Raw genomic sequence first — 21,471 nt, forward strand, 5'->3', positions numbered from 1 at the left:
GTATGGACAAACTACTATGGAAGTCAATGGGGTCCCCAACTTTTTTCCTTTTTTTTTATCTCTTCAAAATATCTTTTGTGTTCAACTGAAGAAATACACTTATACGGGGTTGAGTAAATTATGACAGGATTTTGATTTCTGGGTGAACTATTCCTTTAAGCAGACTGATTGGGGAAGTCCGACATTCCTCATGAGAGAAAAGACTGGAGGACTAAGTTATGAGATTTTGTAAAAATGAAACATGCATGAAGTATTCACAAGATGATCTATAAAATTATTTATAAAATGGGGTGGATTTTTCAATTCATGTCAACTAAACAACTAAATGATTAATTGTCTCAGCATGTACATTTAAAATGCTAGACATCAGTAATGGTATACAACAGAGATCCCTGGGGTATTTGGTCTAACAAAGGTTGAAGACCACTGGACTAGACAGCCCAACTAAGCAAAACTAGCATAACAAGAATCACACACAGATTCTTAAACATCAGTTTATTTGTATATTGGTAGTGGAAAATGAGTTTCACATGAAAACGCAGAGAATGGTCCAGGTATCATATTGCCACTAGGGTGTGAATACTAAAGCTCAATAAACAGTAAAACCATCTGAAAGAAATTACAGCAAGTGTTCTGAAGGCCTATAGATCACAGCTGGAAGAAAAGGTTAATAAAACTTTTTTTTTTTTCTTAAGAACAACTGGCACTGGTTTGTAAAGTTTCCCTATCATGAACTATTATACACATTTTATAACCTCAAGATCTACATTCTGTTCTTCGTCCCTTACTCTGTGTATATTTCACTGGGAAGTCTGAAGTATCTTATTTGATCATTTGAGTATGTTTCCAGATCCTGAGCCAAGTCTGTAAGGCCTGACAAACACTCAAGTGATTTGCTCAGCTTGACCAAGGATTTGGGCACGTGTAAATAAACTGTAATTCGAGGTAATTAGCAATGAGTGTGATTAGATTTCAATGTGCGTTTAATTGCCAATTCACATTTCACACTAAACTAGCTGCCAGCTAACTTTGCAGTCACAGTGTCCTCAGCCCCCACTGAATTCAGGTCTTAACACCAACCGAAAGCATCGGGAATCCATCCAGTTCTTATCGTCATGGTCCACAATAACAATGCTAATTCAAACTAAATGCAATTGTGTGACAAGTAATTGTCCCTTAAAAACAGTTAGCTACATAATGAAGAGTTCAGCCGCGAAAAGGTTAATAAAACTTTTTTTTTTTCCTTAAGAACAACTGGCACTGGTTTGTAAAGTTTCCCTATCATGAACTATTATACACATTTTATAACCTCAAGATCTACATTCTGTTCTTCGTCCCTTACTCTGTGTATATTTCACTGGGAAGTCTGAAGTATCTTATTTGATCATTTGAGTATGTTCCCAGATCCTGAGCCAAGTCTGTAAGGCCTGACAAACACTCGAGTGATTTGCTCAGCTTGACCAAGGATTTGGGCACGTGTAAATAAACTGTAATTCGAGGTAATTAGCAATGAGTGTGATTAGATTTCAATGTGCGTTTAATTGCCAATTCACATTTCACACTAAACTAGCTGCCAGCTAACTTTGCAGTCACAGTGTCCTCAGCCCCCACTGAATTCAGGTCTTAACACCAACCGAAAGCATCGGGAATCCATCCAGTTCTTATCGTCATGGTCCACAATAACAATGCTAATTCAAACTAAATGCAATTGTGTGACAAGTAATTGTCCCTTAAAAACAGTTAGCTACATAATGAAGAGTTCAGCCGCCAGAGCTTTACATCATTTCCATTGGGATTATCCTAAAAATGTGATAAGAATGACAGTCATAGAGCAAGTACATGATGGCATGTTCCGCAAGAAGAATGGACTTAAAGTTTATCCTTCTTATGCTGACATTTACAGCCAAAACAGAACCACTATGCAGTATGTGTCCTATAGTCTCAAAATCTACGGTATATACAGTCTACGAACACACGCACATCTTATAATAAATTAAAATTCACAAAACAATGTGCAAGTTGGTTCTGTGAACTCTTAAGCCTGGTCATCAAAGTGGTCTGGTCTGGTCCTTGTGGGCAGGTGAAAGGCGCGAGTAAAATATGGAGGGTGAGCTGGACTCTTTAGCAGCCCCCGACCGCACCAGCGAGGGTCACTGTGGAATTGCTTTGAGGTTTGCCTTTGTGCCGCTGACCTCCTCGTCTTCTGCCTCCAGACTTTGGCTTCAAGAAGACAGGAGAAAGGAAGTTGTAAGATGATTATTGACCTTGAAAACTTTACACTTGATCCTGCTATGGCAACATCTACCACTTTATACTGCAGCAGTAAAACATAATACTAATAATAAGCAGCACCACAGCATAAATTACACAGTAAGTACATGTAGTTTACAGGGTTACTACAGTTAAAGGTGGGTTATGTATTTTTTCAAAATCGCTTTAGAAAACCGAGTCGGGCCGAGTACCAAAACACACTTGTAGCCAATCAGCAGTAAGGGGCGTGTCTACTCATGATGTGTGGAAGAGAGAGCGCTCAGTGCACAGGAGGACGGCAACGGACATTAGCCGAGCTGAGCGACGACAGAAAGATACGATGGTGGATAAAAAAAAAAAAGAGGAGGAGGAAAACATCTGCGGAACTAAAGAAGGCTTACGATAAGGCAAGAAGTAGGACCCGTGTAAATATCAGATCAGCTTTCCAGCGCTGGAGAGAACTCAAGGAACGGAAGGTCTGGGATCGGACGCCGAGGTTGCTTTGTTTCTTCTCGATAGGTAAGTAACACAGTGTCTGCGCCGCAACAGCTGTCTGTCTAGTACACTGGACTCGACAAAGCGACCATTGAAAATCATTTGAAATCTGTGTCAATACGTCATAAATAGAACGCAGCAGCAGTTTTCTGTCGGGTATTTGTCGTGTCGCACCGCATCCAGTGTAGACCATAGATATATATATATATATGGTGTAGACAGCATCACTGATTATAATGAGTTCTATGGTATTTTGTCGCGCCACGCCGCTCGTGTCCGGTCTAAACACGGTGTAACATTGGTTTTGCTTTGTTTCACAGAACTAATCGTTGCCTGGGTTGCATGTGTGGGGCGGAGCTATCAAAATAGGAGCGAGACCCTTTTTGTAGGGGCGTGTTTGTTTTGGTGATTTGAAATATCAACCTTGGCTACCAGAAATCACTTACCCCACCTTTAATGAAACCTATAACTAAAACCATGACCTGAAATGGAATATAAAAAATAAATAAATAAAAAAAAATTTTTTAATTGATGTACCAAAAGAACTAAAACTGAAATAAAAATTTTAAACTATATTGACGTTAAAAAAATCTAATAAAAATAAACACACAAACATAATTCATAAAATTAATTAAAATGTAAATAAAAACAAAATACAAAGTTGAAAACCAATTCAAAATATTAATAAAAACAGTTTCATACTAAAATAACAATGGTAGTTCTTCTTTAATAAATATTAATATTTTTGATTACTGATAAATATTAATAAATATGTGATTTGCAAATAACCACACATTTAAATTTTCTATGCAGCTATAAAAATTACAAAAAGATTTAGAATTTTGTTCATTTGAATTCTAGATGGATCAATTGAAAATTTAAATGTTTCAGCTTTTGAAATGGTATTCAGAAATTCATTCAAAATTACATCAACCAAAATTTTTAAACTATTTTTAATTTACCTTCACCTCTATAAAATATTTAGAACAAAAAAAAATTGCAAATGTTTAAAAAAAATTAAAATACCACACAAAAACTTTAATGTGTCACATGCATATTTCAAATAAAAAAATATATTTTGGAAAATGTCTAAAAATCAAATTTCAACAAAATTCTAATTAAAATCCACCCAATTATTCATTGCCCAAGAAAATTAGAACCATCACACAAAATACTAATCTGTGCCTAAATGCACAGTTACAGGAACACTACAGTGTTCATTATCTTGTGCACTGAGACAACATTAAATATTAAACACGACACCCTCCTGGTCACAAGCCTCACTCATTTCCATGCCACCGTATCATTTGGGTAAATGATGCATCATGCACTGTGCTTTCAGGATGTTGAGACTCTATAAACAGCACAGTTCCTGTGAGGGGGTAATTAGCAGTCTTGGGAATGAGTGAGTCACTTGCTGCCCCTGGTTTTACCTTGTTCTCTTTGTTTTGAGGGTCTTCCTCCATTTCTGCCTGAAGCAGTAAGAAGTGTGAAACAAAAAAGGTAAACAAAAGCAAAACCGGAGCAATTTATGGGAAATAAAGAGGGATGAAATGAAAGCACAGGAGAAGAAAAGCAACAGAAGAGCATGATATAGGTGAAGCAAAGTAAATATTTCATGTGAGAATCAAAAGGAAAACGAAAACATGTGGAGGAAAGGGAAAAAAGTGATAGAAAGCTATTAGACCAGACAGAGATCAGACAAAACACAGCAGGAAATTGCCAGTACTTATACAGCCGAGTATTGCACACCTTATATTTAGTATTCTTTTCCCTCGTTTGTTGTTATTACCTGTTGTGGTATGTTTTGCTGGGCAGCTGGCGATCCTGTGCTAGCGCTCTCCTCATTGGACGGGGCCACCCCATCCTCTCTTCTAGCCGGGGCTTTCTTTGTTGACTGCATCTTGATTTGCGGAGGTTTCGAGTTTGACGGCTGATTATTTGTTGACAGGAGCAACTACAAGCCAAAGGAACAAAAGTGATCACCTGCTAGCCAGATAATACTGAAACACTTCCCGGCATTGGGTTGTAGCCTACACCCTCAAAGTCTTATGCCCCATGAAGCTGACCTTCGTGATGGTGCCCACAGCTTTGGTTCTTCCCTCTCTGAACACGAGCCTCTGGTCTATGTGCAGGTACTCTGGGGTTTTAATGAAGCGGAAGTGTACGGTAGCTTTGTCTCCTGTGCGTAAGCAGTCACTGGTCATAGAGAGGATTGTGGCTGTTTGCCTGATGCTGCCGCAGTGCACTGTGGGAAGGAAGAGACAAGTGAGAGAAATGGTTAGAGACAAATCTCACGTATTTGCATTTAAGAGCATGCAAGTGCATGTTATGTCACCCATTGCTTGATATCTAGGCGAGATGGTCGTCGGGTGATGTAAAACTAGTATCTCGGCCTCAAACTCCCAGTATGCCTGCGGGTTTAATCGTGGTGACACCATGACCATGCCCTTCCTTATTGAAGAGCGCTTGATCTGAAGGACAGAGAAATGAGGAGGAATGTTGTAATGAACAGCAAGATATATACGAGATCCTATTCATGAACAAATGATTCAGAACCAGCTTTTAATGTGTCGGTCAAAACGATTCACTGACTGAGCGATTCTGATTCGGAGTAAATCGCTTGCAAACTAATCTCTTACTGAACTGATGATTCCGTTATGTCCGATGTAAAATCAAGCAGGAACTGTTAGTTGTAATTAATAATACATATTCACGACATTTAGCAGTGAGGTCCAACTGTAATTTAAAAAGCATTTGTTTTTATACAGGTATAAATATTCTTACAAAACAGTTTATCCATATATTTATGTCACAAATATAATCAGGATCACTGAAGAGACAATGTCATCTGGGAACAACCATCTTTATTGAACAATTCTGTAATTTGTCAACTAAATTAACACTTTCCCCGCCAAACAGAATTTTCCAGGTTTCCGTGTTTTCACTGTTACACACTCGGGGGCGCTATTACACATCTCCTGAATGAGTCCAGAACCTCCTGATCAAAAACACGTGAGAGGAAGACGCAGAAACAAGCGATCTCATATCTAAGCAGATGCATATGGAAAATAATGCAATCATCAACAACAACCAGCATATGAATGAAAACTGCCTAATGTTACGGAGTGAAATGTCGATCCAGGAAGTGGTACTGTGAAGTACTGTGCAAGCTTTGGGGGTGCTGACGGAAGTGACCTACAACATATTTGCTTTGATCATCGTAATGAATATGATCCATATGTAGTATTTGATAAAAAATGCGATTTTCTCAGTTGCTTAAAATAATGAAACTTATCTACATTAAAATGTTGATAAAAATTATAAAATTGATTTTTTTTTTTTGTTTGTTTAAAAGTAGAGGCTCTTTTTTTCATTTTGATGTATTGCATGTTCAGATATTCAATACAACAAAATATTCTGGGGGCCATGATATTTGAGAGAAATTTATCAAAAATGCTGGCGGTGGCTGGCAACTTTTTGTTAAAAAACTCTGGCGGGGAAAGAGTTAATTTGGCTCCTAAATATTTCATTCCATTTAGTTTGGAACCCACACCACATACCTTTTTCAGAGCAAAAGAGGCCGTCTGTCCACCGCGGACCTCTTTCACAGGCATCCTCTTGCGGTGAATGGATTTGACAGTGATGGAGAGGAAAGCGCCCAAAGGGTCTGGTCCAAGAAGCAAAGTGTCATTGAGTCGAATCAGCCCTCGTAACGTGGTCCCAGACACTACTGTTCCTACACCCTGGCCAAAAAAAAACAACAACAATTGGACTGTTGAGAGAGGGGACACATATAAATATATAAACGAGACAGACAGCGTGCTTACAGGTACTGAATAGGTGTCGTCTATCTGGAACTCGGCAGGCTCGTGGTCTTTGAATGAGCTTCTGGAGGACAGCAGGTTCAGGAACATCTTCAGCAGGTCCATGTTTTCTCCTGTGACGTTAGAGATCTGGAAGATGGGGCATATTCTACAAAACAAACAAATATATGCGAGTCTGCAGAATAACTGGGTTAAACGTCAGCGATAAGCAAAAACGTGTGTTGTGGGGCATCACCTCTCAGAACTGAAATTGGATGCTGTGACGATGACATCGTCTGTGTTCTGGACTAGGACAGGGATCTTTCTGCATCCTGGAGACTTTAATATCTTCTGCAGGAGCTTCAAGGTCTCTGAAAAGACAGTGTTACATTAGTGTTCATTAGTATGGCAGTACCTACCACTTTCCATAATTTACAGTCGCTTAAGCAATGGCGTTATTATGGTTCACCTTGAAGAATATTAGCTGGACACATGTCAATCTTTGTAACCACCACAAAGACAGGAACATTGAGAGCTAATGCCAAACCCAGGTGCTCTTTGGTCATGCCAACAATTCCAGCATTACTTCCAATCTGTGCAAGAGAGAAAAATGGAGTAAATTTAAAGATTTTCAACAATCATTAGAGCACTCTGTTACAAAACCTAATAGGCTGCCCACTTTGGCCTCATAAATGTGCTCCCAACATGAAGTTCGGTCCAAAATTATGCCACATTTTAGCCCAAATTCACATCTGAAGGAAATGTCTATGACAAATGTATTTTAATCAGAACTAAAAAAAAATTTGTTTTTAAAGTTAATGAAATACTCATTTAAAATGGACTATTTTAACCGGTATGTTGTGCTTGTTAAGAGTATTGAGCAACATGCTAATGACAGGCTATTAAAAATCAACTGTGAGCGACAGTGAGTCTAGTCATTTCTCATGTGGCTCACTCGTATTTGGTTAGGATGCTGCCATTGAAGGAAACAAAGCTGCTTATGAAGTATCAAGGCAGCTCACTCGGTTTTGAAACGGAGCTTACCATCAGCATGCAGAAATCAGGCAGATGGCCAGTCATTCCAAACACAGTAGTCTTCAAGTACTTCTCATGGCCAGCAAGGTCAATAAAGGTAATGACTTTAGAAGACTTCTCGCAGATCTTGGTCCAATCCAGGCTGCCTCCGTGACTGTCAGGCTTGTTAACTACCTGGCCTTCTTGATCAAATCCCAGGATGTCATTGCCCACGCTGCTGGTGCGGCCACTCTCCATTTCATGCTTGTGCCTGAAGAGCTTCTGTCGTGCAAAGCCACGTCCATTATCCAACTCTCCATGAGTCAGCACACCCAGCAGAGTGCTCTTACCGGCGTCCACATTCCCCACTACAGCCACCCTGAGGAAAACACCATCATGACTTGGCTACAGTCAATAAGGTAAAAGCTTCTTAGAACTTGGAAGACATATTAAAGATGCCCCTTTAATATAATAGAGCATGAATCATATGAATCATTGATATGCTACACTACTGTTCAAACGTTTGGAGTTGGCAAGTTTTTAACATGTTTTTGAAAAATATCTCTTATAGGGATGTGACAGTGAGGAAATTTAACCGGTAATACTGGTGTCCTGACATTTTATCCTACCTGTCAGATCGTCCTACCAGGGTTTACCGTGCATGCGCACATCAATATTGCGTTCTTTTTCTCACGCTGAACAACAATATTTAATGTATCTGCATTACTGTAAGGGTAAGTTTAGGGTTGGGGTAGGTGTAGACTTTAATAAAACACTATCTAATAGGTAGAAAAATTATCTATTGTTGGTTTCCTGTAGCTGTATCCCTTCTAGCTACAACCGCAAATATAACACATAATTACTGTATTTAATTTTACAGGTAGCATTTTTCGTTGTCGAATTGTACTACCCACTTTTTAAATGGGAGGTAGCAAAATCTGACAGGGTAGTACAAATCGACAGAGCACCGGTATCACTGGGAGCTTGTGTTCGTTCGTTGGAGTTTTCCCTCTTTTCCTTGATTTCCTTTGCTTTTAAATAGCTTATAAATCCCTGTGCGCATTTTACATTCACTTTCGAATTAGCCGCAAGCCCGCAATTGGACAACAATAAAGCAGTACAACGACAAACTTACTAGGAAACAGAGCTTTTATTAACAAAACAAATAAAAATACACCAAAAAATTGCCAAACAGGAGCTTTAGCATTTAGTTTCGAATCAATCTTCTTCCATCATCTTGACTGCCTCTCCTCACTTTTATTGTCAGTCAGCTCGACTCACTTTCCTCATGTGATAAATGAAATCCTGCTGCTGATCTGTGATGTGACTGTCATTTGGCATGCTGCATTGAGCAGCCACGTTCAGTTTTTAAATTGTAGTGTCTGTTTTCTAACCAAACTAAATGATTATTATTATTACTATAAAAAAATGTAAATGACGGTGGGGGGCGGTGCATAAGTGACGTAACATGTGATGCAGCTTAACACCGGTAACACCATCAACAAGATTCAACATCATCTATCACAGCAAGCCTGGTCTCTTCTGCTCACCAAGGCAGTGTTTATTTGATCAAAATTGTGAAATATTATTTACAGTTTAAAATAACTTACCTATTTGAATATATCTTAAAATGTAATTTATTACTGACATGGCAAAGCAGCCATTACTCCAGTCTTCTGTGTCAGATGATCTTTCAGAAATCATTCTAATATACTAAGTGCGGCTCAAGAAACATTTCTTATTATTATCAATGCTGAAAACAGTTGTGCTGCTTAATAATGTGAAAACCGTAATAAAATTCCGTAATGAATAGAAAGTTCAAAGGACTTATTTATTTGAAACAATTCAGTGACATTATGAATGTCTTTACTGTCACATTCCATCAATTTAATGTCTGAAGTTTTCATTAACTTTTGAAAGGTTGTGTACATTCTTGTTCTTTTGGATGAACTTTTCTTGATCTTTTGCATTGTCGACATTCGTTGCATGGAACACAGCAGCCTGGACTTTCTATTGAACACCTCATTTTATGTTCCACAAAAAACGTATATGTTTGAGCAACCATGATTACATGAGACCAAGTGTTTATTTTGGTTAAGCTGAACTGTCACTTTTCTCATCACTCACCTAACCTCCAGGAAGTCCGCTTCTCCCACTTGACGGCGAATAAGGTAATCTCTGACCTGGCCGCCAGCTTCGGCACGCTCTCTCAACAGGATGAGGTCTGCCTCAATCTGCTCACACATGGACCTTACTGTGGCCACAGACGCCTGCATATCACTCTCATTCAAACCATAGTCTCCTCCATCTGAAAGAGTGTGAGAGACAAGCTGGTGGGTATTCTTAAAAAAATTTGAATTAAATGAGTCTCAAGGCTCTCATCTTAGTTTCTCACCTGAACCCACCCCCAAGACATAGATGGTCTCCCCGCAGCCCTCGTCCATCCTCTCACGCAGCTGCCGTAGTAGTAAGTCATACTGTTCCCCATTGGGGCTGACCAGGGCTAGCTATGATACACAACAGAAAAGAATCTTATTAAACACAGAACGACTGTGGAACAACATTCCTTCTGTTTGTTACAGTCATAAATGCAGTACAAAGGCTCAGTCTGACTCAACACCAGTGTAAATAGAACAAAGTCATCAATAGATTTGAACAGAGTTGCCAGACTTTACTGCATGTTACATCAGTCGTTATGAAGAGTAATGATACACAAGCCAAAGTGACGAAGCTTCATGCAATACACAGTGCTCAGTTCCAGCCATACAAAAACAGATCCTCCCCTCAGTCTGAAACTGTCTGATGAATGATAAGAAGGCAGCTGCCACAGCTGAAAACATGAAGAGTCATCTGCCCTGGTTCCCACATCCATCAAGGTTGAACACTGGTGGATATGTAGACCTAAACTAGTTTATGAATAGCTGATGTGTCAAGCCGGGTTGTGCGGTGACATGCTATACATCTTCTAAAACTATTTAAGACAACATTTTTCTAATACTTGTTTAAATATAATGCATGTACTTATAGTACCTCATAATAACTAATATTGGACTGATATAAAAAAAAAAAGGACTGATATGATATTTGTACTGAATCTGTACTATTGGGCAGTAGGGTACTAGTACTTATTTCTTAGCTATTAGTAACCATGCCAATAATTATTCATTAATAAGCTACATTTTTCATCTCACTAGTCATTTGTCATGTGTCATGATTAGTCAGACGAGTTCAGACTGAGACATCAGAGTTCAATTAAAAATATTACTATAAAGATTACAATTGCTTCTAGTATGCACACTAGTGTCTAAAACAAGGAAAGCTGTAATATATCCTTTTAACTATTTTAATAGTTGCTAGTAACTAAGAAATAAGTACCAGAACTAATAAATAGTTATTAGTCAAACTGGAATAGGTGCAAAAAACAATCAAATTCATACTATTTGGAATAAATGGTGGATGTGTGAAATACAGAACCTAAATTTGTTGTTTAAAACCTGTAATTACGTAGTAGTTACTTGTATATAAAAAATAGCTACTAGTAGTGATATTGAAATGAAGGGTAGTTCTTTTCTTGTAAAAAAACCATTAAAACAGATACTAGAACTATTATTGTGCTCACAGTGTTCAATATTCAGAGGTAATCTTGCCAGGTTGATTATTTTAGTAACAAAGCGATACTATTATAATTTATTTGTATTTTGAAGTAGTTTTAATTTTTATTTTAGTTAAACTTTTAGTCATGTTGTTGTATGTTTTTGTCATTTGTATTAGTCTTTTATAATGTTTATTTACCTTCAGTTTTAGCTTTAGATATTTTAGTACATCACGTTAAACCAAAACGAAAATGAGAAACTATGCCTTGGCAACTAGTTGAAATATATATGATATTTTAATTCAGTTAACTTACTTCAAGGAAGGAAAATGTTGTTCATTGTTTACATGGTGTTAAAACTTTGGGACCATAAACCAAAAAAAAAAAAAGTTATCGATTCATAAAATGGACTTCCTCATTCTCTGATCTACTCATCTCCTCCGTGTCTCCCTCCTTCTAAAGGGAAATCCCTCTGTGTTGTGCTGATATTTCATCAGGTATTGTGTGCTGAGGTCGTCATTTCTTCACAACTGACAAACTGTCCAGATTTCATTCATTGGCATTAATGCAGATTTGCAGTCTATAATCAGCTTGCTTTACAGCTAAACCCCCACACAGATGGATAAATCAGAAAGCCATATTTTAATATTGCACTACGACAGGTGCATATGATACAGATAAGAAATTTGTTTTAAAAAATATCGCTAAAGATAGCCGGGTTAGCTTAGGTTAGATGCAAACACTCAGTGGTCAGCTCGTAAAACAGTGAAGAAAATCAAATAACATGATTATAACTGCCAGTTCAAAATTCCAACGTGTAGTCACATTACTAATAATATAATTTTTGTAAACGCATTAATTTACTACGACTAGGCTGACTCTGTTTGAGGCCTATTTTACCTTGCTGGAGAAGTCAATGCCGAGATCCACGGCCTCGCCGTTGAACATCTCCCCGTCCTCGAAGCACTCCGCCCCGTCGTCCTCGCCGCATCCCCGCGCTGGAGCAAACATGCTAGCGGGGACCACAGACTCTGGTAACCCTATGGCTCCGGGATTAAAACCCGGATCCGTCGTCGCTGCTGATGCCATCTCTGGGGCAGCAGTTTTTAAAATCAAGCTAAGACAACTATAAAACGAATCGGTTTTTGGTGGAACAATTGTAAGCGGATACAGCACTCACACATTCAGACTGTTATGCCGCTCGCCACTAGGTTAAAACCTGCCTCGTCGAGATAAACAAGTATCGCTACATATTACTGCTATCACAATAACACGCTAAAATAATAATAGTCTGCTAATCTGTCACTGTGCACCGTTTAAATGTTACGTTTAAAAATGTTTAGAAAATGAGTCATGTGTGTTTTTCTTCTTCTCATGAATTATTGATCAGCGGTCTTGGCCAATCATTTTCTCCAGAATTATAATCAGGTGTTTTATTATCCAATGAAAGTTCGTGGGCGGTGCATGTCATTACTAATAAAATATCATTACAATGCAAATTATGCAACATTTAGTTGTAAAGTCGCAAGGTTTGTCGTTACATGAAATGTACAAATAAAGGAGATGGGATCATAAGGACCCTGCAACTGTGCTGCATTTCAGTCATTTGACCAGCAGATGGCGAAAAGGGAATAAAAGTATGTAATTTGATGATAAATCAAATCTAATTCCCTGGTAGACTTAAACGTAACACCACCGTTTCTGTGAAGCTGTTCACGTGAGATACATGATGTACCCCAGCCAGGCCAGGTGTGCATCCATATGCACCACTTCCATGTTATTTTAAGGGATAGGGAAGTCTATAGGAATAGTTTTGAAAACGTTATACTTTTTTTGTAAAGATTAGAATTATTGTAAAGGTGTAACACAAAGCACGTGCTATTCCTAATGTAAAAAGTAAACGTAAAGAAAATGATTTCTTATTGAAGCCATACTTCACATAAAAATACAGTTGCAAGCTTGTTCGTACAGTGCTGATGGTGACATTCACAGGAGGGTCATTTTCTCTTGTGTATGTCATTGGGCATATGTTTATGCACTGCCCCACGCGACATGATGACAATCCAGACCACAACATACTGCCAGTGAGGATGCGATCTCTCATCCTTTGCTTCTCGTTTGCACTCCAGTGCTTCGTTCTCCAAAGCGCATCCGAGTATTCTTCCAAATCCGAGATGGAATACGAATTCGGTGACTACCGTGGCAAATTCTGTATGGACGACCAAGGTTTTGTTTATAGCATCGGAGAGGTTTATTATCCGAGCTCCACAGCGTGTCCCTGCAGCTGCACAGAGGATGGACCCGTGTGTGTCAGACCCAAGTGCCCGCGTATACACCCGAGATGCACTCGCATCACAGCCCCGTGTGTGAAGCTGTCAGTAAAGTTTGTGTGTACGAGGGCAAAACTTACAGAATGCTGGAGGAATTTAGGGTGAGTCGATACATTTATAAAACGCATTGCACTATATTGCTCTGCATGGACATTCTAATGATGATTATAATGTTTCGTTTTGATTCGTTTTTTTGCTAACGTTCTTGGTTTATTACAACAATGCAGAAATTGCCATACAGTGGGGAAAAAAAGTATTTAGTCAGCCACCAATTGTGCAAGTTCTCCCACTTAAAAAGATGAGAGTGACCTTTTGCAGTGTTTGGTTTGTTTTATCACAACATACTGCTCACTTTTTAGGAAATGAACAGATTCGAATTGGGACAGCATACAAATTGCATGATAATTATCTAATATCTGTGTTTGTGGGATAAAAACGTACATTTGTCTGACACTTTTACTTAAAATTCTAGAGTATGGAACAAAACAGGCTACACTCTCAGAAAAAAAAGGCTACAAAGCAGTCACTGGTGCAATATCCTAAAGGTTCATATTCTTTACCCCTAAATTGTATATGTTAGTACTTATACATTAAAATACCCAGTAAACGTTTTGTATCTAGTAAAAAAATTGTGTTTCTTTAAGTATAAAGAAATACCTGTCTCTGACAATCTTACAATATATGGGATTTCCCTGGCCTATCAATCAATATGTCTTCAGTGAATTTAGATTGTATAATCCTGAGTGAATCTCGGTTCCTGTTTTAAACAGATGTCACCCTGTGAGTGCTGCCGGTGTGAAGTCAACAGAGAAGTTTACTGCACCATATCCGGCTGCCCTGCCTTACATTGTGTGAATCCTGTATACGAACCCAACCATTGCTGTCCTGTGTGCAAAAATGGTGAGAGTTTTTCCACATGCAACACCTCACGTGCATGTCTGTTCCATCCAACGTCATTAACACTATAACGCAATGTTTTAACAAACACCTGCATCTGCATCACATGCATCTGTCGAGACCTGTTTATGTTCTGTTTTGAGGAGCAATAATGAAGTTTTATTGATGATGTGTGGAGCCCTCACCTCTTGTTTTTGATTGATTTCTTCTTGATTACTGCATAGTTCATGGTGATGTTATGGAAAAATAATGATGCAATGGAATTGTTCGATGGATTGCTTACTACCATGCCGTCTATAAATAGGAACTAGTCCACGGCATGCTGGGATGGTGCAGGCACTATGGGGCATTGGGCCATCCCTGACAACAGAAGGCATGAGGTGGACAGATTGTGTGTGATAGTTTGTGTATGTAATGTTCATATAGAATCTGGCAAGTAATATGTACAGATTTCAAAACAAAAGATGCTGTATATCCTCCTGAGACCCAGCTATGGAGTTTTTGCCTCTGTAGTGGACATTAAATTTTAGTGAATTTCTCTGAAACCTCACATGTCACAGTTTTAAGTCTGGATGTCCTGTACAGAGCACATTCAGGGCTTTTCAGAGATACCAAATGATTGGCTGTTTCACTGTGACCACTCCCTCACCTTGGTTTTTAAAAATGGCTGACATTAATTTAGTGATAAAATTGTACATCCTTATGGAAATATGATAATATTTTGTAATTATAATTTAAATCTGATTAATTTTCAAATTGTTTGTCATAAATCAACATCTCAGGAAAATGTTATGGGGTTTCAAATCAAAATATGACTTCCTGTTATGAAACAGGACATGATTTCATACATGTCCACTGTAGAGGACACCAGGACTAAAAGCATGTTTATTATACATTTTGGGAGACAAAATAATTTAATAGGAAAACAAATTATATATCAATATTCTTATGAAATATTAGATATTATTATGAAAATCTGGCCAGTTACTACTCCCATTATTACACTTCTTTTTTCAACATGCTGTCCCAACAGCACTTTAAATATGCAAATTAGATATAGTGTATAGATAACATTGTGCTTAATGGGAAAACCAGTTTATGGAATTTTTACACACATATTGCATAAAGCAAAATGGTATATCAAATCATTGTGTTATATATTTTATAACATAGTTGAGAACCATCCTTAAACAAAGTTAGTTATAATATTTTTTTTTTAAATCCCATTGTTTTTGCCTTTTCATGTCTACTCTTGTCATTTTATTTTTAGAAAAACTGAGTCCTGGTGTCCTCTACAGAGGACATAGCATAACTTATGAATAACATAATTTTTCAAAAATGATATTTTACAAATTTTTTTCTTATGCACTAAACAATGTAATGACATGAAAAAATACTAAATTCACAAAGCTTTTTAATTCTGGTTCTCAGGAGGATATACAAAATAAGTAATGCATTTGTGTGTGTGTATACCTGGCCATTTCTATTTGAGATCAATCATTCAATAGAGTCTATTGAATAGACAATAGTGGTTAAAGGGATAGTTCACCCAAAAATGAAAATTCTGTCATAATTAAGTCACCCTCATGTTGTTCCAAACCTGCATGACTTTATTTATTCTGGAGAACACAAAAGAAGATATTTGTTTTGGATTCCACAGAACATATAAAAGTCATACAGGTTTGGGATGACCTTAGGGTGAGTAAATGATGACAGAATTTTCATTTTTGGGTGAAATATTCCTATAAGAGAAGCTCTAATTCTAACCAAATGCTCTTCATGTCTCTTTTTCAGAGGGCCAAACTGCTTTGCTGGAAATCGCGTGATCTCGGCAGGAGAACGTGTTGAGATTGATGAGCGGACGGTGTGTTTCTGCACTTACCGGGACGGAACGTGGCAGATGCACCCTCATGCTACCTGTGAGGAGCGCCAACAAGCAGACAATGAAGCCACTGACTCCGACAACACATCCAAACAGATGGAGGATCAGGAGATGGAGAAAGAGAAAGAGAGAGTGTTCTCGCCCAGGTTGGATGCCATCCCGTGAAGCGAAGTGTGCCTGGCACCAGCTCTCCTGACAGGCAGGAGGGGATGCAGAGCACCATGCAGGTGTCTGTGCCCAGGGTAAACACAACCTGCGTTGGGATAACTGCCAATGCTGACCTCTTTAGACAACCTCACCACCCCCTCCCATCCTGACCCAGATCGGCAACCCACTGACAAGCAACATGCACTAATAAAATGTTACATTATTATACATGGCACACTTGTTGTTCAGAAATTAGGGGTCAGTAAGTTTTAAAATAAATACATTTATGCAGCAAGGTCACATTAAATTGATCAAAAGTGACATTGACAATGTTAGAAAAAAAATTTCCATTTCAAATAAATGCTGTCCTTTTGAACTTTTTATTCATCTAGGAAACCTGAAAATGTATCATGGTTTCTTGCGCACCAAATCAGCACATTAGAATGATTTCTGAAGTCACACTGAAGACTGGAGTAATGATGCTGAAAATTCAGCTTGGCCATTACAGGAATAAATTACATTTTAAAATATGTTCAAATAGAAAGCAGTTATTTTAAATTGCAATAATATTTCACTGTATTTGAGATCAAATAAATGCAGCCTAGGTGAGACGTACTTAAAACATTTTAAAAATCTTACAGACTCCAAACTTTTGAATGGTATGTGTATGTGTAAATATGTTACTGTATATTACAGTATATCATGTTGTCTACTTCTTACTAAGAAGCAGTTATGCAGCCTTATATTTAAATATAGAGCATTGTATTAAAAAAAATGATTTCCCATTTTTCCATCTCATTTTTGTAGCATATTGTGTTAATGGGCACATTACACACTTTTGAAGTCTTGAATATTGTTTGATGTTTAAATGATTTATTCCATGTCCAATATGACACGTTAATTAACTTCAATGTTCATTCCAACAGATACATTTACAAAATATCATAATGTATTAGATATAACCAACCAGTAAAATGATGTTCTCCATAAAGACGATTAACATTCTTGTTTAGATAGAAAGTGGAGCATGCAATAAGAAACATATTTTCAAAGGGCTGGTCAAATGGAAACATATAATTTAAGTATTAAAATCAATATGCAATCAGAGTCATTGCATATTTTATGTTTTGCTGATTTGAACAATTTCAGTGAACACTTCAACACAGCTGACTTATAAAATGCATGTAAATATAATGGCAACACTGTCTTTATGAATTACAAACATGGAAAAAAATGTATTTAAATTGTGACAATGTAATGTCACCTGTAACTGCGAGTCAAGATTCTAAATCATTCATTTCGATCAAAAATATTTAATATATAGTTAAAATATAGTGGGGGTTGAATATTATTATTTTTTTTCCTAATTTAATAAACTTTTTATTCACAGATTATATTATTCATGTACAGTGGGTACGGAAAGTATTCAGACCCCCTTACATTTTTCACTCTTTGTTATATTGCAGCCATTTGCTAAAATCATTTAAGTTAAAGTATTTGGTCTGTCGCTCTGATGGGAGCCTCATGAACCCCACAGGTTTCAAAACCTGATGATCATTGTCAGTGTGTCAGACGTACACGTCACTGTATATCTGCAATGTATTTGCTTTATTTGGATCATACGTTTGGAACTATAATTCTGTTATTAGTGGCTAAAAGTCCCAACGAAAATGCATTAGCAAAGCATACATACGGCTCACTAGGTGGCGATGTAGGGATGCTGGCTTTGAAGTGCGCACCGGATGCTGTGAGAGCTGTGGCACGCGCACGATTATATCCCAGCATTCCTTTCTCTCTCTTCCTCTTTCCCTTTCGGCGACAATGTCTAAGAGAGGTAAGAAATGCATATGAAAATCCACAATCATCCTTAAAATGAGACACACTGAAGCCCCTTAAAGGAATAAACGGGTTTAATTGATAATAGAGAACTTATATTTTCGATATATTGACGCTGGTTGTCAATTACATCTGCGATAAAACTACTTTATGGAGCATTTGCAGCTAGCGAGAGCAGCCATGTTTGCTAAGTGCGCAAACTCGAGTCTCGTGGCGCCAGGAGTGTGATGTTTAAACGCTTCAGACACAAACCTCGCTGTGCTAAAGCAAGTTTTGAAACACGGTTTCACGTTTACTGTGGTGTAAAATAAGCAATGTGACTTTTAAAAGAACTAGACGCGCGAGCAGTGGACTGACAACAGCACGCAGCGGAGCAGGTAACGTTAAAGGCACACACCCGGCTGCTGAGGCGATAGCGTAATGCACATATTTGAGATTTTCAGCGATTATAGACCCGGGCAAACGGACTGTTGGGTTAATAGATTCTGTAGTATTATTGTCCTCATAGATAATGCAATAACTGTTTCGAGGTAGCAAATGTCAGTTCACTACTGTAACTCTCAACCGTATCGTTAGCAGTTCACGTTAGACATTTGCAGACCTAAAGGAACGGTTCGCCCTAAAACGAACACCTTGTTATAAACCTTAAACACTATGGGTTTTTTCATGGTAAACACTGGCTTTTAAGCAGAATGACGGCCTTAGCCTCCATTCACTTTCGTTGGGTCTTCTTGATGGCAGTGAATAGTGACTGATGCCTCTAACACGGTAAAGAATATTGCACCAAATCTTGACTTCATGGTGAGATTAAAATAGTTTTAAAGTAACTGACTTGAAGTTTTGCAGTGCTACTGGCAAAACGGTTGTTTGCTTGAGTATGTAGACAACTGTCAGTGTGAGTGTATTTGTGGTTGGCAGTCGATTATAAATGAATGAAGTCGCTGGCTAGCTAAGCAAGTGTGACTGGCATCTTTTGGTTGTTTTTAATCCTACTGTTGTTAACTCTTAATGCGTTCATCTTCTTGTTCAGGACGTGGTGGGTCATCGGGAGCCAAGTTCCGGATTTCACTGGGTCTCCCAGTGGGAGCGGTCATCAACTGCGCTGACAACACCGGTATGAGATCTGCCAGTATTTGGGCTTGTTATCCTTCTTAAAGCACTTGCTTTGTCTGCTCTGTGGCTGGGTGAGTCGTCAGTGAAGGAATAGTAAATCCCATTGCTGTTGGGTGAGATGGCAGTCGCCTTGTGCTGTTAAATCTCAATCCGTGATGGAACAAATGTTAGCTTGTTTGTAATGACCCAGCTGAGGGTTAGCAGACCTGTAAAAAGATATTATAGAATATACTAATGAGTTGGTGTTTGCTCATTTATTGACTTCCGCTAATTCTCTCGCTTAGGTGCCAAGAACCTGTACATCATATCCGTCAAAGGCATCAAGGGTCGTCTGAACAGGCTCCCCGCTGCTGGTGTGGGCGACATGGTCATGGCCACAGTGAAGAAAGGCAAGCCAGAGCTCAGGAAAAAGGGTGAGTGTTTGCTGCTGAACCTGAATTACCACATTTCTGGAGCCTAAGCTTTTTTCTTGGGTTTGAGTGCAAATAACAGGCTTTGGCATAGAGATGTTTGTGTTGCTGATTTGAATTAAAGGTCGAGTATGTATGCTTAAACAACTTTGCCCTTTTAATCTAGTGCATCCTGCGGTGGTGATACGACAGCGGAAGTCGTATCGGCGAAAAGATGGCGTGTTTCTGTACTTTGAAGACAATGCAGGGGTCATTGTGAATAACAAAGGAGAAATGAAAGGTGAGTTATGAATATAAGATCTTGTTTTGCACCCTTCTTAAAGCACTTGCTTTGTCTGCTCTGTGGCTGGGTGAGTCGTCAGTGAAGGAATAATGAATCCCATTGCTGTTGGGTGAGATGGCAGTCACCATGTGCTGTTAAATCTCAATCCGTGATGGAACATTTTCTACTTGAGACCTGTCATTTTAACTTGATGTTCTGGATTTTGCTCCGGTGCAGTGCTAAATTGTTTTTGTCTTGTAGGTTCAGCTATCACAGGACCCGTAGCCAAGGAATGCGCAGACCTGTGGCCCAGGATTGCTTCCAATGCTGGTAGCATCGCCTGAGCGCAAATGTGGCTTGTCGTTTTCAATAAAATCCTCAAAGTTTACACGTCTCACTGTCTGTTGATTCCTGGGAATTTGGTCTTGACACTGTAAAGTTAAAACGGCAATTTTTAGAATTTGTGTAAAGATTTTATAATATTGATTATAACCTGACTGTAGATATTTAATGTAAAAAAAAACGCTCTTACTGACTGAGTATGTTTTTTTTTTTACTTCAGTACACGTGGTAATTACATTTGCGTGATAAATATTGTGTCTTGAGTATAGACATTTGACAAGACAGAACACAAATTAAATGTTAGTCTTTAACAAACAAAAAAAAGTTCTTAAATTAATATTTCCTTTTAATAGACTCCCTGGTTTGTTTAAAACCTTGTGCGTACATTTAAGAAATTGAAAGGTAAAAAATTAATACATTTTTAAACCTCATACACTAGATCAGGGGTGGCGAACGTCGGTCCTGGAGAGCCGCAGCCCTGCAGAGTTTTGCTTCAACCCTAATCAAACACACCTGAACAAGCTAATCAAGGCCTGAAGGGTTACTAGGAAGCTACAGGCAGGTGAGGTTTAATTAGGGTTGGAGCTGAACTCTGCAAGGCTGCGGCTCTCCAGGACCGGCGTGGTAATTACATTTGCGTGATAAATATTGTGTCTTGAGTATAGACATTTGACAAATGAGTATATGAAAACTAAATGTTTTCAGTAATGCATTAACTTAAAGAACACAAATTAAATGTTAGTCTTTAACAAACAAAAAAAAGTTCTTAAATTAATATTTCCTTTTAATAGACTCCCTGGTTTGTTTAAAACCTTGTGCGTACATTTAAGAAATTGAAAGGTAAAAAATTAATACATTTTTAAACCTCATACACTAGATCAGGGGTGGCGAACGTCGGTCCTGGAGAGCCGCAGCCCTGCAGAGTTTTGCTTCAACCCTAATCAAACACACCTGAACAAGCTAATCAAGGCCTGAAGGGTTACTAGGAAGCTACAGGCAGGTGAGGTTTAATTAGGGTTGGAGCTGTACTCTGCAGGGCTGCGGCTCTCCAGGACCGGAGTTCGCCACCGCTGCACTAGATGATAATGCACAAAT

The 21,471-nt window shown here is 38.4% G+C and overlaps 2 protein-coding genes and 1 pseudogene across 3 annotated transcripts; 2 read left to right on the top strand and 1 right to left on the bottom strand.

The window, feature by feature from the left end:
• Window positions 1–1,220: 1,220 nt before the first annotated feature.
• On the bottom strand, window positions 1,221–12,543 carry gtpbp1 (GTP binding protein 1). Of its 2 annotated transcripts, XM_016269014.1 has the most exons (13): window positions 12,058–12,543; window positions 9,961–10,072; window positions 9,693–9,873; window positions 7,596–7,944; window positions 7,021–7,144; window positions 6,808–6,922; window positions 6,576–6,720; window positions 6,309–6,491; window positions 5,084–5,219; window positions 4,815–4,993; window positions 4,538–4,702; window positions 4,179–4,217; window positions 1,221–2,220 (listed from the first exon to the last, which is right to left on the bottom strand). In XM_016269014.1, the coding sequence occupies exons 1-13, from the start codon at window positions 12,244–12,246 to the stop codon at window positions 2,122–2,124; spliced, it is 2,016 nt and encodes a 671-aa protein (XP_016124500.1). In that variant the 5' UTR covers window positions 12,247–12,543; the 3' UTR covers window positions 1,221–2,121. The 2 variants fall into 2 exon arrangements, with proteins under 2 accessions (XP_016124500.1, XP_016124501.1); XM_016269015.1 differs by lacking the exon at window positions 4,179–4,217.
• A 704-nt stretch (window positions 12,544–13,247) lies between these two features.
• Window positions 13,248–16,663, top strand: LOC107583097 (brorin-like; annotated as a pseudogene).
• Window positions 16,664–18,152: 1,489 nt separating this feature from the next.
• Window positions 18,153–20,422, top strand: rpl23 (ribosomal protein L23). Its single transcript, XM_016269016.1, has 5 exons — window positions 18,153–18,247; window positions 19,280–19,363; window positions 19,647–19,775; window positions 19,939–20,052; window positions 20,296–20,422. The coding sequence occupies exons 1-5, from the start codon at window positions 18,235–18,237 to the stop codon at window positions 20,376–20,378; spliced, it is 423 nt and encodes a 140-aa protein (XP_016124502.1). The 5' UTR covers window positions 18,153–18,234; the 3' UTR covers window positions 20,379–20,422.
• The last annotated feature ends 1,049 nt before the right edge of the window (window positions 20,423–21,471 follow it).

Source organism: Sinocyclocheilus grahami, unplaced genomic scaffold (assembly GCF_001515645.1).
Source record: "Sinocyclocheilus grahami isolate Dianchi unplaced genomic scaffold, SAMN03320097.WGS_v1.1 scaffold49.1, whole genome shotgun sequence".
In the NCBI taxonomy this organism is placed as follows: Eukaryota; Metazoa; Chordata; class Actinopteri; order Cypriniformes; family Cyprinidae; genus Sinocyclocheilus; species Sinocyclocheilus grahami.

Excerpts from the sequence above, each read along its gene's own strand:
- rpl23 (XM_016269016.1), top strand. Across the intron at positions 19,364-19,646 it reads CAACTGCGCTGACAACACCG|GTGCCAAGAACCTGTACATC; the intron begins GTATGAGATCTG and ends TCTCTCGCTTAG. Across the intron at positions 20,053-20,295 it reads TAACAAAGGAGAAATGAAAG|GTTCAGCTATCACAGGACCC; the intron begins GTGAGTTATGAA and ends TTTGTCTTGTAG.
- gtpbp1 (XM_016269014.1), bottom strand. The coding sequence starts at position 12,246 with ATGGCATCAGCAGCGACGACGGATCCGGGTTTTAATCCCGGAGCCATA. Across the intron at positions 5,220-6,308 it reads CCTCTTTTGCTCTGAAAAAG|ATCAAGCGCTCTTCAATAAG; the intron begins GTATGTGGTGTG and ends TCTGTCCTTCAG. Across the intron at positions 4,703-4,814 it reads CTGTGGGCACCATCACGAAG|TTGCTCCTGTCAACAAATAA; the intron begins GTCAGCTTCATG and ends TTTGGCTTGTAG.